Raw genomic sequence first — 18,201 nt, forward strand, 5'->3', positions numbered from 1 at the left:
ACCGAAATCACAACTGCCTCAAGACAGAGAATATAATAAGTCTTTGTATCATTAACCTTCACAGACTCAAACATGATATTGAGATTCTTTGCACTGGTGCTCATACGTAAATTTGGAAGCCAACATCGGACGAATCAACAAGTTATTGTCAGTCCCAGTTTATGTAATTTTTTGACAATTTATATCTTAATAATGCCTGAATGATTGAATGAGTAAAACTGAGGTAGAAAATACTAAATTTTGATTGAAATACTGGTAGTACCATAGGTTAGACTGACCTCTTATCAGTCACGGGTTCATATCTAGAATGTTTATATTGATTAAGGTTAGTTGACAGAAATACAGCCAAAATCACTACATATCTCACCCTAGTAGAAAGATTAACTAGCTCAAAACTAGTGTGAGCTGTGTCGGTGTTTCTAATGAAACAGTAGTGATAAAAAGGTAAATTATACACCATGAAAAGATGAAAAAACGGATGCTAGTCCTTCGTCAGAGTAAAAGAGCTCTAGTAGGGTCATGGTAATGTGAGAAACACAGCTGAACAGAGCATAATATCTTGGAAAGAGTTCGTTGTTGATGAAATATAACATCATACTATGATGATATAATACAGATAGATTGTATAGACATAAATGTATACTCTTGGGGTGAGCATTTTGTAATGCTGTTAGGGTGAATAACCCCATGACCAATACACGCATGGAATAAATTACTCTACATAAATATATAATTGAGAAAGTATTCTTGAATCATAATAAAATTAGGAAAGAACGGAGTAGAAAATTTTGGAGCATTCATGCACATCAACTAAGATTTTGTCAATAAAGCAGACGTTAATTAATAGTAAATTCGGGATGGAATGAATTAGGATTAGGATATATTTTATTTTATGTTTTAATGGAAATGATGTGAAAAATTCAGGCAACGATGAGAATGATCAATAATTAAACCCACTTAAACGCTTATTGATTGTGCAGTGGAATGAGGTAAAATAAAGAGAAATAAGACATGGGAACTATTTTGAAACAAAGCAACATTTCGACTATGACCACTAGTGGAAAAAGAATAAAGATAATCAAGTACAGTACATAACCATTCTCGTTTAAAAATAAAAGAATTCTGCAGTTATAAACAATATATAGACTTGAAAGCAGAATTACCATACATGCAGATCTGAAATAATTTAATTAACAAGAACAGTACTATGTAAACTCATGTCGAACTTGTGTTTCTAGGTTAAATTATTTGTGTAGATGACAGCGATGAAGGAGGAAATTTTGTTGGTTAGGTATCGTCTTTGAATCATAAGGAATAAAATAAGACTTTCTTTTGATGGTGTAAAGCTTCAGAAATCGCTATAGTTAGCTGTTTGTAACTTGTTTTTTCAAGTCTTGTAATAATTACACTGCACATGTATAAAGCAAACATTTTACCAATATGTAAACTAGATAGCACAGATTATGTCAAACAAAAGTTTGTTCCTCTTCGAAACATTTGTCATACATATGTAGATCTTAGATTACTTCTAAAAGCCCGTGACATAAGATTACTCGCATTCAAATGCACTAGTTATTTATGATCTATACAAAAACTGTGCCTTGAAGCTTAAGAACTAGTTAAATTACTATTGTTTCGTCATAAAAGAATTGGTCGATCAAGTATGGATTGATTGTCGGGGTTGTCCATTAGCTTGCGAGAAGATAGCCCCCCTGCCGTATAATAACTAGCGACACAAGGCGATCAGACCTTCAAACACCCCATCTTTCTACATACACGAAGAAATGAAGATCCCGTGATAGATAGTATAACAACTTGACAATAAAGAGATCATAAACAACACCAATTGGAAGTGATAAATTACTTGAAATGGTTTACAGATATGAATACTCTATTATAACTGTGCCTTGCAGTTTAATAGTAATTCTATTAGTAACGTTTAATGCTAAATTTAATGAAAGCATACGTAACATTATACGCTATTATAACCTCAAAAGTGTTATATTGGGAATATATATCTGGATGAACCTTTAACACCCGGGGTCGGGCTGGTTACTTGTTAAACGAAAAATAACTGCTGATCTTTTCGCAAGCAAAAGTTGATTGTTATAAACGCCAGATGTCTGGTCTCGGAACACGAAATAGCAGTGGATTGAAATCGAAACAAAAATCCCACGTGAGAAATAGATCGGACAATAAAAGTCTTTTTTGGTTATAATGGGGTATATAAAATTTGAGATGATAGAGAAAATATCTTAAAATGTCTGGTTTGAATGCTTCGTGATTTAACCAAGACAAGGAATGCGTGTGTCTTGGCAAGGGTTACAAAGGTTGTCGGATCATCGAATGCAAATTGATTCGAATGATTGAACTGGAGATCAATGCTATTACAACTTGAATACAGATTACTAGGTGCATTGACCATAAAATATACACATAAAGGCTTCAAGGCCAGTAAACACGAGACTTAAAAAGCTGCAGATTTATGGAGAGGTTGAAAATAAGATCCCAAACTGTCAACAAAACTCGAAGTAATCTATTTCAAATCGACATGAAATGAATACTTCAGTCCGATCTAAATTTGCATAAATACAATTACTGGAACATCAAAGCGCTTTTGCCTTTGAAAATCACCGATACATACTGCAAAAGAGCTAAGCATTGCTTTGAAGAATCGAAACATTGGACTGTTTTACGGTATTTAATGTCTGAGTAGAATAACTGCTTGTGATTCGGTGACGTAGAGGGTGCTAGACTAAAGAAATGCAAGCAGACGTGTAAAAAAGAAACACAGCTCAACACAGCGACGTTCAATGTTATGACGGACAATTTATTTTTTTTATCGATTTTGACAATATAAGCATGGAATTTCTTCAATCTCTGTGTCTGAGAATTAGCCAGGGAAATAAGAATTAGCAAGGAATTACTTCAAAGGTTTCGTGAATTAAGAGGTTTTGAGATCCATGTTTGTAAACGTCCAGTCGTTACCCAGTTGTGAACTCCCCGCAGATCTATAACTATATACAGCGAACTATACAACCAAAGTTGGACAAATAGGCTTTATGACCCGTATTCCTGTTATAATTGTAATACTCTGACAACTAGCATAAATTAAATTTGAGGTACAAAAAACACAGTGATCGAGTTTTCTTCCCAAAATGACAAAAATTCAGCCATTTACTTGGGTGAATATTCTATTTAAACTTTGACTTGTCGCTTAGTAAACAGGAGTTTATGGTACAAATTGTTAGAGATTAGGACCCTAAGAGACTAGAATTACCAGTCCTAAAGCTAAAGAGAAGATATTCGTGTCTTGGATTAAGGAAATACGAGAGAAGATAAGTATGTTTAGCAAGAGAAACCAAAAATGTGACCCGCGAAAATTATGGAAGTCGTCAATGTAATCGAGCTTTCCAGCCGTATAATTACTAAGATAGATCAATTTAAACGCTATACCTCAGAAAGGAAATACTAGGGTTCCTTCCTATAAATATAGCGTCTTTGTATTCGCACTTAACTGTTAAGATACAAGCAAATCAAGGAGAGAATGCACTGACTTACTTTCGCATCACGTAATAATGAACACTCTCTGTGCTGGTCGGCGAAGATCTCTTTCGCTTCCTCCGCTCAAAATCGTTCAAATTTTCACACCATTCTAACGAGAAAGCCCTCTTGCATTCCCTGATAACGATTATGAAGGCCTGAAGACGGAAGGAGTGCCTTAAAAATGGCTGTAAAGGTTGGAATTCAGTGAATATTAGTTGAGTCCTAGTCTTGGTTCTTACTTTAGTCGAGACAAAAGCCAACTTGAGCCATTGTGAAGCGACACACATGCACGACACTTGATTGGTTTTCACTAATCAACCAATCATAACGCATCTTTGTACTTACTGTCAATCACATACTCACCGCTAACACAGAAGCCGCAAGTCTCTCAGCTCCAGTAAAGTACATTTAAAGCCGTTTATTACCGCTTTTTTGTACTCAAAAATAGATGGATACGAGCGATAAAGCTTTTTTCTTTAGCGAGTTTTCGTTACCTTTTTGGTTCCTAACACGAAACGTGCCAAATATGACAGCCCTTCAAAACCGTATTGTGGATGAATCAGGTTTCGTATTAAAGTGCTGACAGCCTTTGCGAGTTTTATTAATAGCGCCTTTAGTGACTTCTCATTGGGTGGTTGTTAAAGTGATTGACATGGATTACGTTGTCTTGAGAAGGCTTTCTCATAGGTCTAAAATGGGTAGACCAAAAATTGGAATAAATGATTTTAAACGTAATATTGCCAAACTATCAGCGAAAATTTACGAAGGACAGCAATAGGAAATTTTTAAGTTTCCGGAAGCTAAGCATGTACACGAGTGACGGTTTGTGTTAAGAATCACAAATTTGAGTGAAATGGTAAGGACACCGATGTCAGCAAAGCTATAAACCCTCTATCAAAATTTTTAATTAGCGGATAGCATAAAAAGGTTGGTTTATAACACCCAGCAACCGCACTTGTAAATAAGTTTAAACTCATCCGACATTTTTGACATGTGTGAAATGTTTAAGAGTTTTTCCGTTGAAGAAGACGTCAAAAAGAAGCGTATCCTAGCGACATGACATAAAGATGTTTTTCTTAAAACGACTAAATAAATAATGCTAAAAATTTCATTCAAATCAAAAATATGTAACATGAATATTATCACATCTTAAATTCAACAAATTATTTATGAGTTTGACATAATCATTTCACATGCTCTTTTACTCCGACGAAGGACTAGCGTCCGAAACGTCAGTAAGTTTTTTCATCTTTTCACGGTGTATAATTTACCTTTTTATCATTACAGTTTCACATACTGATGTAAGTGTTCATAAGGCGAATGAAATTACATAATTAAATATGCATGACAATAATAAAATATGTAACTAAAACTACCAAAGTAATAATAATAATAATAATGATAATATTCATTAAAAGAGCTTTCTAACAGCATCAACAATGATAACAACAAGCATAATAATAAATAATAATATCAGATAACGTAATTAGATATAATTGCAGTTTAAATGAAACAAATTATTATTATTTGGACTATTGATAAAATTAACCTGAAAGTATGGTGTTATAAGAATGCGATTTTAGCGGGTTCTACCAGTTATAGAACTATTGATAATGGTGAATTAATTCTGATATTAATAATGCAATGAAAATCTTCTGCTTTGGAGTAGAATATAATGGCGATGTGGTGGTGGTGATTGACAGACCTTGACGTTAAGTTATATATTTGCTTTTCTTGCTTCTTGCTACAATACAACTGCAGGCCAGCGATGACATCAATGAGAGCGATGATATCAATGAGAGCTAAGTCAGTTTGACTTTTAAATGAAAATTTTTGACCTTTTTATTCCGTCCTTTTTGTTCTCAAAGTCATTGATTTTCTACTCGTCGCAAATGACAACTTTTTTTAAATAACCATCATAAATGATGATATATCAAAAAATAATAATAAAATTCTTTGACCTTTTTATTCCTTCGTTTTTTAATTCATTTTGTTCTTTGAATTGATGCTGTAATCATTTCAATAACGTTTTAATAAAAAACTAGATGATGATATCAAGAATTAGTTCAAATGAATGAAAATGTTAGCTGTATGCGATAGTTATTCAAATATTCTAATAATTGTTCTTGACAAGTACGAACGTTGTCAAACTACCTTTAAAAAGACTTATGGCATATTATAAACAAATAACATCATTCGACGTTTTTTGGGGCCTTTAATATCGCGTAATTAGATTTGTAGACTAAAAGTTAACTAAGTGGAAACTCGTAAAAAATAAAAACTACATGTATAACCTAAAGACGGAAGAATAAAAAAGAATTGCAGCTAATATGAGAACAAACTTTTTCCCAATTCTTATTCATCACGAATAACGATCTTAAATTAATTCACACTAAAGCGTCTGGTTTCTCATGGTTACTAGTACTTTGGACGTGACGCGATCATCGTCGATCGTTACGCTAAACATCGTCTCGCCTTCTTAGGAATGACTAATTAATAGCCAAACATTTATTATATATTCCCTGTTCGTCCTTCATACGCTAAATATCAAGAGATTAAGCTGTACATGACCATTATTCGTTTTCGCTGACTCACGAGAAATCTTCCTGTAACCATTTACGTCACGCCCTAGCTGTGACGTCATCACACCCTCGACATTTACCGTGTGTCAGAAAGTAGGAGTTGAGAGACGTTTTCTGTCGCTTTGAATGAAATAAGCTTGGGGTTGTCGTGACAACGGTGGGATTTATAAGGAATGGATTAATAAAAATAAAATAAAAATGATAATAATAATTATATTTTAGTTAATAAGCTATTCCGAAGCCTATTAAGGGCTTGATTTAGCTTGATAAAGCTTGCAAACGGGCTAAAAATATTTTTAGTCAGCGTTTGGTATTCCTAAAGTTGAAAGACATAAATCTAAGGACAAACTTGGTTTGTGACAAATTTTCATCTATCTTTTATTCGTTATTTTAACACGCAAGCCTCAATGCAGAGACCCCTGACTTCGATTGAGTGGGAGACGCACACACCCAAGCATTCTCGACTGATTAGATGAGATACATTATCTCGCTTTTCATTGGTCGAGAACTAGAACCCCTTCAAGTGTGTTGAAGGTTTTTTACCCATGCCAGATCTCCCTGATATTCGATGATTTGACGAGTACACAACGAAGCTGAATACTAAAAACGTGTTGAGAGCAAAAATGGGCAAATCTGTAGACTAGGGGGTCTATAGAGGGTAGGAGAAAGAGCCGAGGGGTAAAACGAGCCACGCAATGAGTTTTTCGTCGATTCACGTGGGCTAAAGAGTCAAGCTGGCTGAAAATTTGACACTACCTGAGTAAAAAAAGATGTCCATTCATGTTAGAATCGTGATCTCCCCCCCCCCCCCCCCCCAAAGCAAATTTCTAATTTAAAAACCAGATAAATGGTAAAAAGTGGCTCTAGAGACGACTATGCTAAAAAAGGAGATTTATACTATAAGGCTTGAATTCGTATAGCTCGAGGCGGGGACATACTGTTTTCTACTTTAGCCACTTACAGAAGAGTCTCGCAAGAAATTTGATAGGTGACTGAATCTAGAACATTTTCTCGACGGTAAGAACTGATGATTTATTGTCACAATTTAGAAATGTGTATCTTTGTCATAAGTATTATTAGGCTTTCGGTTTGTTTATTTTTTTATAATTTTAAGGGATCTTTATGAGGTTTGAATTAGTGATGCATATCTATAATGATTATTTTCTTCAGTTATTCAATATTTTCATTCTAATATAAAATGTTAAGATTTTTAAAATTATTCAGTTTTTTTATGGCATTTTGATAGCACTGTGGCTTAGAATTTAAGTTTAGTTTCATTGTTTATCATTTTTCCGCGGGAATTTTGAAAGAAATAAAGTTGTTGTAAGATAAGAATGAAATCGTATTCCACCAACCAGTTCGACGGCACGTTGTATATCTCCTGCGTGATCCTGCGTGATTGTGCGTGATTCAAGATGGCTAAGACATTATCCCAAGTGGCGCCAGTACAGGGAAGTTACTGTGATCAGAACCTGGTAATGCGCGCGCCTGCTGTTTTTTCTAGAGCGATTAATATAAGTGAGTTTATTCCTGATTCAGCCAGAATATTATACGCGCAATCCAAGAGTGTTTATCATTTGTTGCTAAGCGATAAGATCAAACTGATGAGGAACAGTCAAAAGTGACAAAAAAGTCCGGAGCACCGTGTAGTGTTATCCCCAATCTGAGATCCTAAGCCTTTTTTTCGTCTCACGAATGCTCGGCATCACGAAACAGATAACGAATATAGCTCACCGTTTTCGCTTTTTGCTGTATATAACACGCGATAATGCGTGGCTCTGTAACGATAATTTTTTTTTTTTTCAACTTTTAACATGAAAATAACCAATCTTTAAGATAACAATCAATACTATACAATATGCAGGAGCAGTACAACATAACACTGAAATCTTAAATCAAAAATTTTCTTTAAAATATCTCGAGTAAAAAGCAAGATCCTAGTTTTTGTATTAAAAAACTAAAGGAAAATTCAAATTCGAATGACAATTATTAACATAATATTCTAAGAAAGACAATATTTTATCTTCCTTCTGCAGTTGTTATATTTAATAATTCAAATTGTACGAATGATTGAATATTATATAACTCTACATGTTTTATTCTATCATGATTACATACCGAGAAGTAATTTTAAATATATCCAAAAATTAGTACACAAAATAACAAACTTATATAAAAGTACTAGTTTGAATAAATTTTATTTATTTGGCGCGGCGGCGAGTTTCAAATTGAAGCCAGAACTGTTGGGATTTTAGTATCGCCAAATTTCGAAATTACCCAATATTTTATTGTAATGGTTCAGAGACAAGATTCTCACGAGGTACATTTATCAACGATGCAAACGTTTTGTACGGTTGTAAAACCTTGATAAATATTCCTTTTTCGATATTCTGTTCAAGGTTTTTTCAATGAACAAATTTTATAAAAGAATTAAAGGCAAAGTTTTTAACTAAAACGTTTGCATTGCTCTATATACATTAACATTTGTTGAAAAATTATAGTATTCTATTGCTTTGACAAAATCGTATATTCAACCACTATTCCTTCATAAATTAATAATAATACTTTATTCAAAAAAATGCAGATTACATATTTTGAAAAGGAAGACATTGAGGTTAGCCCTATATAAGTCCCCTAATGATAAATGATCTACCTAAATAATTATTCATAACTATAGCCAGAAAAACCTTTCAATTTCTTAGCGTAAATTTAATTTTTTTCTTTACATACCTGTTCCAGCAATACTGGTAGTTTCAAGGTCGATGTATTCCAATTCCATGGATTTTGGTATCCTAGAATCCTGAAGAGAAAGAAGAGCTTTATTCTCAATTTCATTCTCATTCGAGTCCTAATTAATTCAAAAGTTAGAATGCAGTCAATCGCCATGAAATTTTTATAGCGAATATAAACAATACAATATGTTTTTATTCAAGAAAACTCGACAGAGATCAAGCATCAGTTTTGAAGAATTCAGGGAATCTTTTAATCAAAATATGAATCAAAATAGATAAAATATTTCGCCGAAACTGAAAAGATCGTATTTGCTGTATATAACTCTGATGATTTCAATTTGTGGTGTATTTATAAATACAACGGAAAGAATTGCAATTTTCAAAAACGGCCAGAATTTTAAAAGGAAATTTTAAAATATTTCTTTCAGTTGTGTGCCGTGCATGTTTTAATTGAAGCACTAGCGAGATCGTTTTGCTGAGCGAATTTAAATAGATTTTCGCAGAAGCAATGAAAATGGAAAACGAACAAAGCCAAATCCTAGCAACTCAAAATCCTTTTAAGCCTTTTCAAAAACATGAAATATAAAAGAGGGAACTTCATTCGCATAGTCTGTAAATTATCCTATTCTTGATACTCCTAAAAAATGCATATTTCAAAGTGAATTTTTGAGCGGGAAAAAGGTACCTTCAAAAAGTTAACTGCTCTTTGTCAATTTAGAAAGCAGCATGGAGCTGCAAAATCGAAAAGACGCGGCCGCCCCCTCTCATCAATGTAACCGCCAAAATGGCGGGAAAATCGAATAAAGCTTAGAAAAGACTTACAATAATACGACGATCTTTGAAAGGCTGCTGGTCTATGACTCCAGATGGTAGAGAAATGTATAGGTTACAAATGATCTTGTTTTATTCTAATTCTAGGGGCGGGCGAATTCGATCGAATCGTTAGCACGCATGCGCAGTTGTCTATGTTGCGGGGGTAACACTTGGAAGAGAGAAAAATGCCATATTTAATGATCTAGTGAGGGAAGCTTTGTTTTAAGTGTGTTTTCGCATAGGTTCGAGTCATTTTTATATCAATGAAGAAGAATAAAAAAATCCACCCACAAAAACCAACTTGAATTTATAAACTTTAGAAAAATATCAGAATTTAAAATGTGTGTTTTATAGAATTAGTCTCTTGACTCCTGAAATTATAAAAGCTATTCATTTTCTGAATGTAATACTAAGAAACAACAACGTACGTAACACTTTGTACACAAACAAATTAGACAAACTCAAAAATATGCAAATTTTTAAAAAAATGACAGTAAACTTCAAAAACTGAAGAAAAAACCTGTTTGGAGTTAAAAATATAAATTGGATCCTCACGTCAATAAATATTATTATTATTATTATTATTTATTTGATTAAAACTAACATTATCTTTGCTAAGAAGTCATCTTAGTTGGTGTTAACCAAATTATCTTTAGTGAACTGACTTGTCCTGTGTTTGGTTAGGAACAGATGAGAAACATGAACGTTATAAAATTGTTTTCAACCAAATTTTTAATTCTATAGCCTGGGAATAAAACATTTAAAAGGCAGTACATAAGAGTAAGACGGAATACTAAGGTAACTAAGTGAACATTCAATTGTAAGTTTATTATTTACAGTCATTTCCAAACTAGGTGCTAATGAATGAGGGCTAGTTTAAGCTAGGCTTCTTTAGCACGAAAAAATAAAACTTTTCCACAAAATTGGATAGATGAATCGAAAATAGTTTTCACCCGCTCATTTAATCCCACATCACTTTTGCATTTTTATTTTTGATTATGATCAATGCACTGAAATGTCCATACCCAATAGCATGCAACCATATTATATAGATATATATATTATAGTTTGGATAGTACGCGCGCACTGATTGGTCGAAAACTGTGCTTTATTAGTGAACGAAGCACAGTGCTGACGCCATCCGCGCGCAAAAAGTGCTGCTAGATCCTGCGACCGTCTTTCTTTTTGCGTAAATAAATTCAATACCGAAAAAGAATACTAGCTATATAATGAGACAAATAAATTAAAAGAGCTTTTTCCGTGCTCCATTCAGTGAAGTGTGAGAAGCAATCGCCTACATCTTTTGTCTTGTTAATGATACGGGACGGATCGCTCTGTATCCGGGATTCCTAATTGTGCAAGTCATTTAGCAGGTGAAGGAATGATAGACAGTACAGACAGACAGACAAACAGACGGACAGAAAAAAGAGAAAAGTAAATGAATACTAGACTGAAATAGTCACAATTGAAGTTGAGAGATAACTTTGTCCTCAACGCCCATGTGATTGTGGATCATTTGTGAGTAGAGCGAGTTTCTAGTTGGTTCTCTCCTGTGCTTCGAGGGGTTTTCTTCGGGTTCTCCGGTTTTCCTCCCTACGCAAAAAATAACTTCTAAATTCTAATTCGATCATGGAACGAGGGCCACGGGTTCTTTAGCCTTGCAAAGCAAGAACGATTTATCTATTTATTTATATATCTTACACCTGTGTCACAGACTAGCGCACCAAGCAGGCACCATTACAACAAGAGGATACCCGCATACTTATAGCTACATACACACATGCTCATACTCATACTCATACTCATATATATATATATATATATATATATACTCACATATTCATACCCAAATTATATATATCATTATAATTATATATCCTCATAACCTACTCATATACTCACAATTAGGGACTCCTATATACCCACTTACGTAAGAGTTAATTACCGAGAACGGAGGCAATAAGCCATATACATTCCGAGGGCCGCAGGCGACGACGTTCGAGGTAATTAAGTATTTTGTTTATCAATTGAGAAGGTTTTCCATCAAATGTTGCTCATTACAAATGCGAAAGGTCTATATATAGTTATTAACCGGGTTAATAACTATATATTGACATTGCATTTATAATGAGGGTTATAACAAAAATTAAGCCTTGTGAATAACAAAGAATTGAGAAATAAGTGGATATATAGGTGTGGGTATGAGTATGTGGTTATATAGGTGGGGTATGAGTATGTGGGTATATAAGTATGAATACTCATACCCACACCTATATATCCACATACTTATACCCACAACTACATACACACATACTCAAGTTCATACCTACGCACCCACATACTCAAACTCATATACCCACACCTATATACCCACATACTCAAAAATCCATCCAACATTTATACTCACATATACCCATGGACTGACTTGTAAACCCAAAACCGCACTAACTATATACCCAAACCCAAAACCTTACCTAAACGTATATTACATTCAGGTTAGTCGTCTGAAATAGATATCTCGATTTTGTATGACAATGATTCGTAAACAAATTAGCCTGGCCAATCTCCTTACGAAGAAACAATTTTACTTTATATTATGATCACGGCTCAAAAAATTTGATGACGTTTGTTTGTTTCTTGCTCGTTAACCCAAAAAGTTTACCAAAGTTTCTAAAAGTAGCTAACAAGTCGAATGTGTAAATATTTATAGTTTTTGACTTTTCTTGATTCAAATAACTTCGGTGTAAACAAAAACAAAGTCAGTGAAAATTTTCTCAAGTTGAAAGTTCCGTTTCAAAACTAGCAAATGAACAGTTAGGAATTATAAATTTGCTGACTTTCATAAAGTATGCTAAATGTTGAATTCAAAATAACTTATTTTAATAGTTAAGTTATCTAGCATAAAATTAAGATGGTAAAATGTAAAATAACTTACATGCACGGTTTTAATTAAGCCAGAAACGCGAAAGAAAAGGTTGCAGTTATAAACGGCGTTGTTTGTCAATTTATTGTCGCACATGCATGTCCAAACTCATTTGTTTATCACTACTAACCTTCACTTTTGATCATCTCAGTTCATATTGCAACCTTGACATCTTCTAGCTAAGTTAACCAAGACACAACTAACTTCTCCTCCCACTGTGTTAAAACTCAATGACTGTAGTATTTTTGAAGTTGTGATTGACAGTTCTATTGAATTGGCCGTCGATAAACAATGGCTTTAATGAGTAAGCCATTGATGTGTTCGGGAAAGCGTTAAGCGAATTTGGATTCAACGTTGCATGGAAAGACAACAGATTAGTTGGTAGGTAGATTTGCATACAGGAAATGCTGTTTTGTTTCTGTGTTCTTTCTTTTTTGTACATAAAATATACGTCATTAAACTTGGTTATTAATCATACCTTGGCTAAATTTTTTACACCTTTTCATTCAAATAAATTTCACTCTCAACTAAGCAACAGAAAAGTTTTTGAAAGACAGTGCGTGATGGCTGTCTTCGAGGGAGTCTTAGAAGTTTTTGGCATTCTTTACGCATTATACATGAGTTAGAGCTTAACTAGGTCTCTGCGTTGATGTTCGTGTATTTCCATAGCACACAGTATTTAGTTTCTAAACCATAGTTAATAATATGTTTAAACTTCGCATTCAAGTATTCATGATTCTGATAAAGTATAAGGAGAAAATATATTTCCATTTTCTGCGCAATTAAAACTATTTCTGATCATTTCAACTACTGAAAAAAGTATAATTTCCACATACGAAACACAAATTCTACTTAATTTCTACTTAAATTTTAAGTAGTTATGTTGAGATATTTCTTTGCCAGGTTGTTCAGTACTAGCCCTCCAAGGAAGTTTCGTATACATTGGAAAGGTTCAGGCATGCAGAAAAGCTGACGTTAAGTCTAGGAAGTAATTGATCTATGCTTCAAGTTTTTCAAGAAAAGTATGTAATATAGTAAGTAAGCCATAACACATTTTCTAAAAAGACACTATAAGAAAATATTGGATCTTTTTTTCCATCCCATCATTTATATTCTTGATTCCATTCTTATGGCGCGAGTACGCGAAGCAATTTTCTCTGCAACTTGTGCTGCAACAGCGTTGCGACACAAGTTGCATGGAACATTGCAGCGTGTTACCTACAGCACAATTTGAAAAATGTTGCGTGAAAAGTTGCAGCAGCTTTTGGCGAAAAGTATAAGTCGTTTCTACTTTTTGCACCGTGCAGACACTCTTGCAACTTGTGTCGCAACGCTGTTGCAGCACAAGTTGCAGAGAAAATTGCTCCATGTCATCGCGCCTTTAGATTTTTGAAATTCATATGGCTATAACTTTCTACTTTCTAGCATTAAAAACCTAAATAAGTGCAGAGGAAATTAAGCTCATTTTTTGAAAGTTAATAAATATTTGTGTTTTAATCTATTAACCAATGTTAAACAATAAATTAAATTTTTTATCGTACGTAAAATTTTTGTAAAGTTTGGACTGAATGCTTTTCCCTGCAAGCCTCGAGGTCAATTTTCGTGTTGCGAAATTTTCCAAAGGCCATATTTGTTTTCTTGCACAATTTGACGCATGCGCGTACATTAATTGTATTCATTATAAGTCCTGTTCTGGTGTGTACAAATGTCACATGACTTGGCATCCGTTTATGTCGTGCTTATACACGTTGGCTATGAGTAACTCAGGAAGTGGATCAGGATATGAGGTGAACACCTGATCAACCGTATACCGGATGCCAATCAAATCAAACTGAGCCTAAAATATGATGAGATTTTACAAGATTCATTTTTGTAATTTGTTTTAATTTCCCATCTTTCTAAATAGCTAATGTTATCTTCTCATCGTAGCTTGCTTTCGTGTTAAAAAAACACTGGATTTCGTTGATTTTGCCATTTCGTTTTAGTCGTATGTTTACTTTTGATAACTATTTCCAATTCAAACTTTTTGGAAACAACATATTTGGTGTGTACCAAACTATTTGATCAAGGCTTTTATTTTCACTCTGAACATGGTATAATTTTCTGTTCACACGACACCTGCTTAGGCAAAGCGGAATTTTCTACATAACAACTGAGCGAATTCCTTAGCTTTGCGATCAACGGTCGAAAGTGTCGCCTGATCAACGGATCCTAATTCAGGAAATCATTTGTGTACATGTCCATTCATGTAATTCCAATGACAACCCGCGAAAACCTCTGTTACATAATCCATCATTATCATCCCAGATCAGGGGCCCATTACTAGAAGAATGCATCTCGATCCCATACTGGATCTGGGTACCAGCATATTCCCAGATCAGGAGCCCATTATTAGGAGCATCCATCTCCCATACTGGGTCTGTGAGCCAGCATATCCCCACATCAGGAGCCCATTACTAGGAGCATCCATCACCAATACTGTGTCTGTGGAGCATAGGTACAAATGCCTTGGCTTTGTCAACGAATAACAAACAATGTGCCCAGATACTAGATGTATCAGGAATTTCGAAGCAGTTTCGCAAGTAATTAATTCCACAAACTGCTCCTGAATCTAGCATACATATGCATCCCAGGTGGAGGCTCCTGGTAATGTGTTTGTGAGGCAATATGTCTTTCACTTTGTGACGTTGATATGGCAACCCTCATGTAGCACCTGCTTATGCAGTGACTTCCTTCTGTCTACGTACACGTCCGGGTCCTCTCACGCATGGCTTCATTTCATATCATTGTTAATAATTTTGTTAATATATGTACAAATATGACTGGTAAAGATAGATGGCCTGGTCGTATTAGGGAGGCTTGTTTATGCTTGTTTACTGAGTAGAGTGACTTTGAGAAATGACGCGAAAAGGGAAGACGAACATGAAAGAACCATTGTTTCTGAAAGTCACTAAGAACCATGCGCTCGCACTGAGCGAAAAAGTTGGAAAATGGTACCTGCAATCCGATACAATAGTAAGCAATCAAGTAATATTGCCTCTTCTTGGTCTGCGTAATTATTGAGATATGTGATATTATAATGAATCTACCTTACTACCATTATCGTTGAAGTGCGACCCTCGAAGTTTGATGTCTCATTCGCCGACTAGCATTTCGACGACCGTCAATCAAAAAAATAAAAACCCAATATCTTGGAGGAGATTTGAGATTGAATTCAAGATTTTAATCCTCTAATTTTCTGGAATCTTTAATTCAGTCCCAAAATTTCCCTCAAGATATTGTGTTTTTTATTTCAGTTCTTTGATTGACGGGCGTTGAAATGCTAGTCAGTGAACAAGACATCTAACTCCGAGGCCTCGCACTTCAACGATTAAGGATAGTAATAAAATGGACCGTGAATGAACTGTTCAGTTAGTAACGCGTAGCGGAAGATCGAACCTTTCTCGTGTTCACGGTATTCTGTTTTCCCTCGACTAAGATATGAAAGTCAAAAATGGATTAAAAAATTTAAATGAGGGAGACTAGTAGTTAAATCGACTGCGACCAAACCGCGACCTGATCAATGACGTCAAGGATGTCCGTTACCGTCGCCGTGGTAACACTAGCAGTACCACGTGGCTGGGGTTGCTTTTATTGTGTAGAAACTTGTTCGGCATTTCCTTTTTGTTCTACGTACAGGAAACGAGAAACCTTTCAATCTTTACAGTAGAAGTTAACTTTAACTCCTGTTTTTCTCGATTCAGCTTGCATAAGACACAAATATAAAGCAAGCTCCACAAAAGTTTGCAGAATTAGAATTGTGGAAGAGTTAGGTCCGGCTATTTTGAGCCTTTGAATTCGTGAACAACAACACAGGTTGTAGTATGACTTGTCACAGGGTTTCCGGTTTTATACGGTGGGATAAAAACCAGACTAAACAGAAACAATTTGCAAATAAAACTTTCTTATCCTTGCTTTAAGGACAGAAAATGCTAAATGCATAATTTTTGGTAATTAGAGAATACGTCTGCTACTAAAAGAAATTATTTTAGAGGTCGTTTTTCGGGAAAATTTAAGAATGGTTTTCAAACTTTGTAACAGATGCTGTCATTAGACTTATTTGTTAACTTCGTTGACCCCGAAAAAATAAGCAAACATCGAAAGCTAGAAATAATTTTATCAAACTCGAGTTAAGATAAAGGTAACAATAAAAGAACTGTTCTGAAAAACCTCGTTATAACAGAAGTAATTATTTCAATCCTTATTAGAATAAACAAATATATTTTCCTAAAGAATGCGAGTGTTTTGATACAAACGGAAGGATGAGAGCTTTGTACGCATAGGTAAGACTACAGCGCACTGAATATCGGGATAACTAAGAGAAATACAGCTCTATCTGAGTGGGTGTTTAGTTCTAGTTACCGCCCAATACCTCTACAGAGAGGCGGCAAAGTTAAATTCATTAACTCTACCCTATCTTATGTAAATAAGTGGATTCCATACTACAAGCCTTATTACACAATATTATATTTTCTTTACCCAAATAGACAAGTATATACTTATAGAAGTAAGCGAATTACAAATTTTTTAAATCGCTAAATAAAGGCTAGAGAGTTTGTGCATTTGTTTGAGTACAGAGTATAAAATATATTTTGATGTTACACGAAGTATATCAACAAAGGGGTATCAAATTTCTTGAGTACATTTGGTACATTAGTGGATCTTAGTAGCAGACATCACAAGTACGTTTAGCCGGTGAATTACTAGCCTACTCCAAAGTGTTTCATTCAATCTATCTTTGCATTTGGTTCGGAAAATTTGAGCGGGAAAATTATAAAAGCAAAGATATACTCACCTCTGTTTAAGAACTGTTTATCCCTTGGGTCGCTAGAAATCAATCGAGTGCTCAATCAACTAGCTGTTATAATCTTCTACGATTTCTTCATAGCCTCACTGCTTCGAAAATTTATTTCTCCTCTTGTAAAACGCACTGTTAGGTCTTTTACATTTCGATTGCCTTCCTTTGTCCTTGAAACTCTACGAATAAGAAGAGTTGGTTCATTCAGAGTTTGATTCGCCTCTCAGTTCCTATAGATCACAAGGACTTCCTGAACATGTCAAAATATCAATAAGGTCTCAGTACTATGCTTGACTAGGCGCGATTAAATTTTAACTAAACTCTAAGTTGCCTGCGAATTTGAAAAAAAAAAAAAACCAATATGAAAACTGCTCTTTTAGTCATAGAAAAGAAAGGAAAGTCAAAATTGGAAACATTAAAATATGTTTAATTGAAAAAGTTACGGAGCTAGAAACACATACACATACACACGCAAAGTTTTTTTTTGTGGGGGGTACAGAATAATATCCAACTTTTGATACTCGTGTTGAGCATCAGTGGTCAAAACATAATATTTCAAGTCGATGCTCCGGGTAAAACAATAACGTGATCGTAATTATTTTTTCTTTCCCCGGAGCCTCGACTCGGATCCTATCGCTTACAATGACTTCCTAAACGTGTCAAACTAGCAATATAAGGCCTTATTACTATGCTTGACTAGGCGCGTTTAAATTCTAAATAAACTCTAAATCAGTAGCTGAGAATTCGGAAAAAATACGTTGCAAAAGT

General features: G+C 34.5%; 1 protein-coding gene across 8 annotated transcripts in view; it reads right to left on the reverse strand.

The window, feature by feature from the left end:
- LOC116298546 (zinc finger MIZ domain-containing protein 1) overlaps window positions 1-17,618 on the reverse strand; it is a 44,398-nt gene extending 26,780 nt beyond the window's left edge. For 2 of the 8 annotated variants that reach the window (XM_031707055.2, XM_031707050.2), the window contains exon 1: window positions 3,562-3,814. Coding sequence is in view for 5 of the 8 variants with exons in the window: in XM_031707052.2 (XP_031562912.2) it covers window positions 8,859-8,907 (49 nt within the window). In the remaining 3 variants the exon portion in view is untranslated. Of the gene's footprint in view, window positions 1-3,561; window positions 3,815-8,858; window positions 8,929-9,682; window positions 9,730-12,608; window positions 12,681-12,726; window positions 12,743-17,430 lie in introns of those variants that run through there. The other 6 variants (XM_031707052.2, XM_031707054.2, XM_031707049.2 and 3 more) reach the window with 6 other exon arrangements.
- Window positions 17,619-18,201: the final 583 nt, after the last annotated feature.

This window comes from Actinia tenebrosa, unplaced genomic scaffold, assembly GCF_029948245.1.
Source record: "Actinia tenebrosa isolate PJP-AT-01 unplaced genomic scaffold, QUT_ActTen_1.0 PGA_scaffold16__25_contigs__length_10494907, whole genome shotgun sequence".
Taxonomy (NCBI): Eukaryota; Metazoa; Cnidaria; class Anthozoa; order Actiniaria; family Actiniidae; genus Actinia; species Actinia tenebrosa.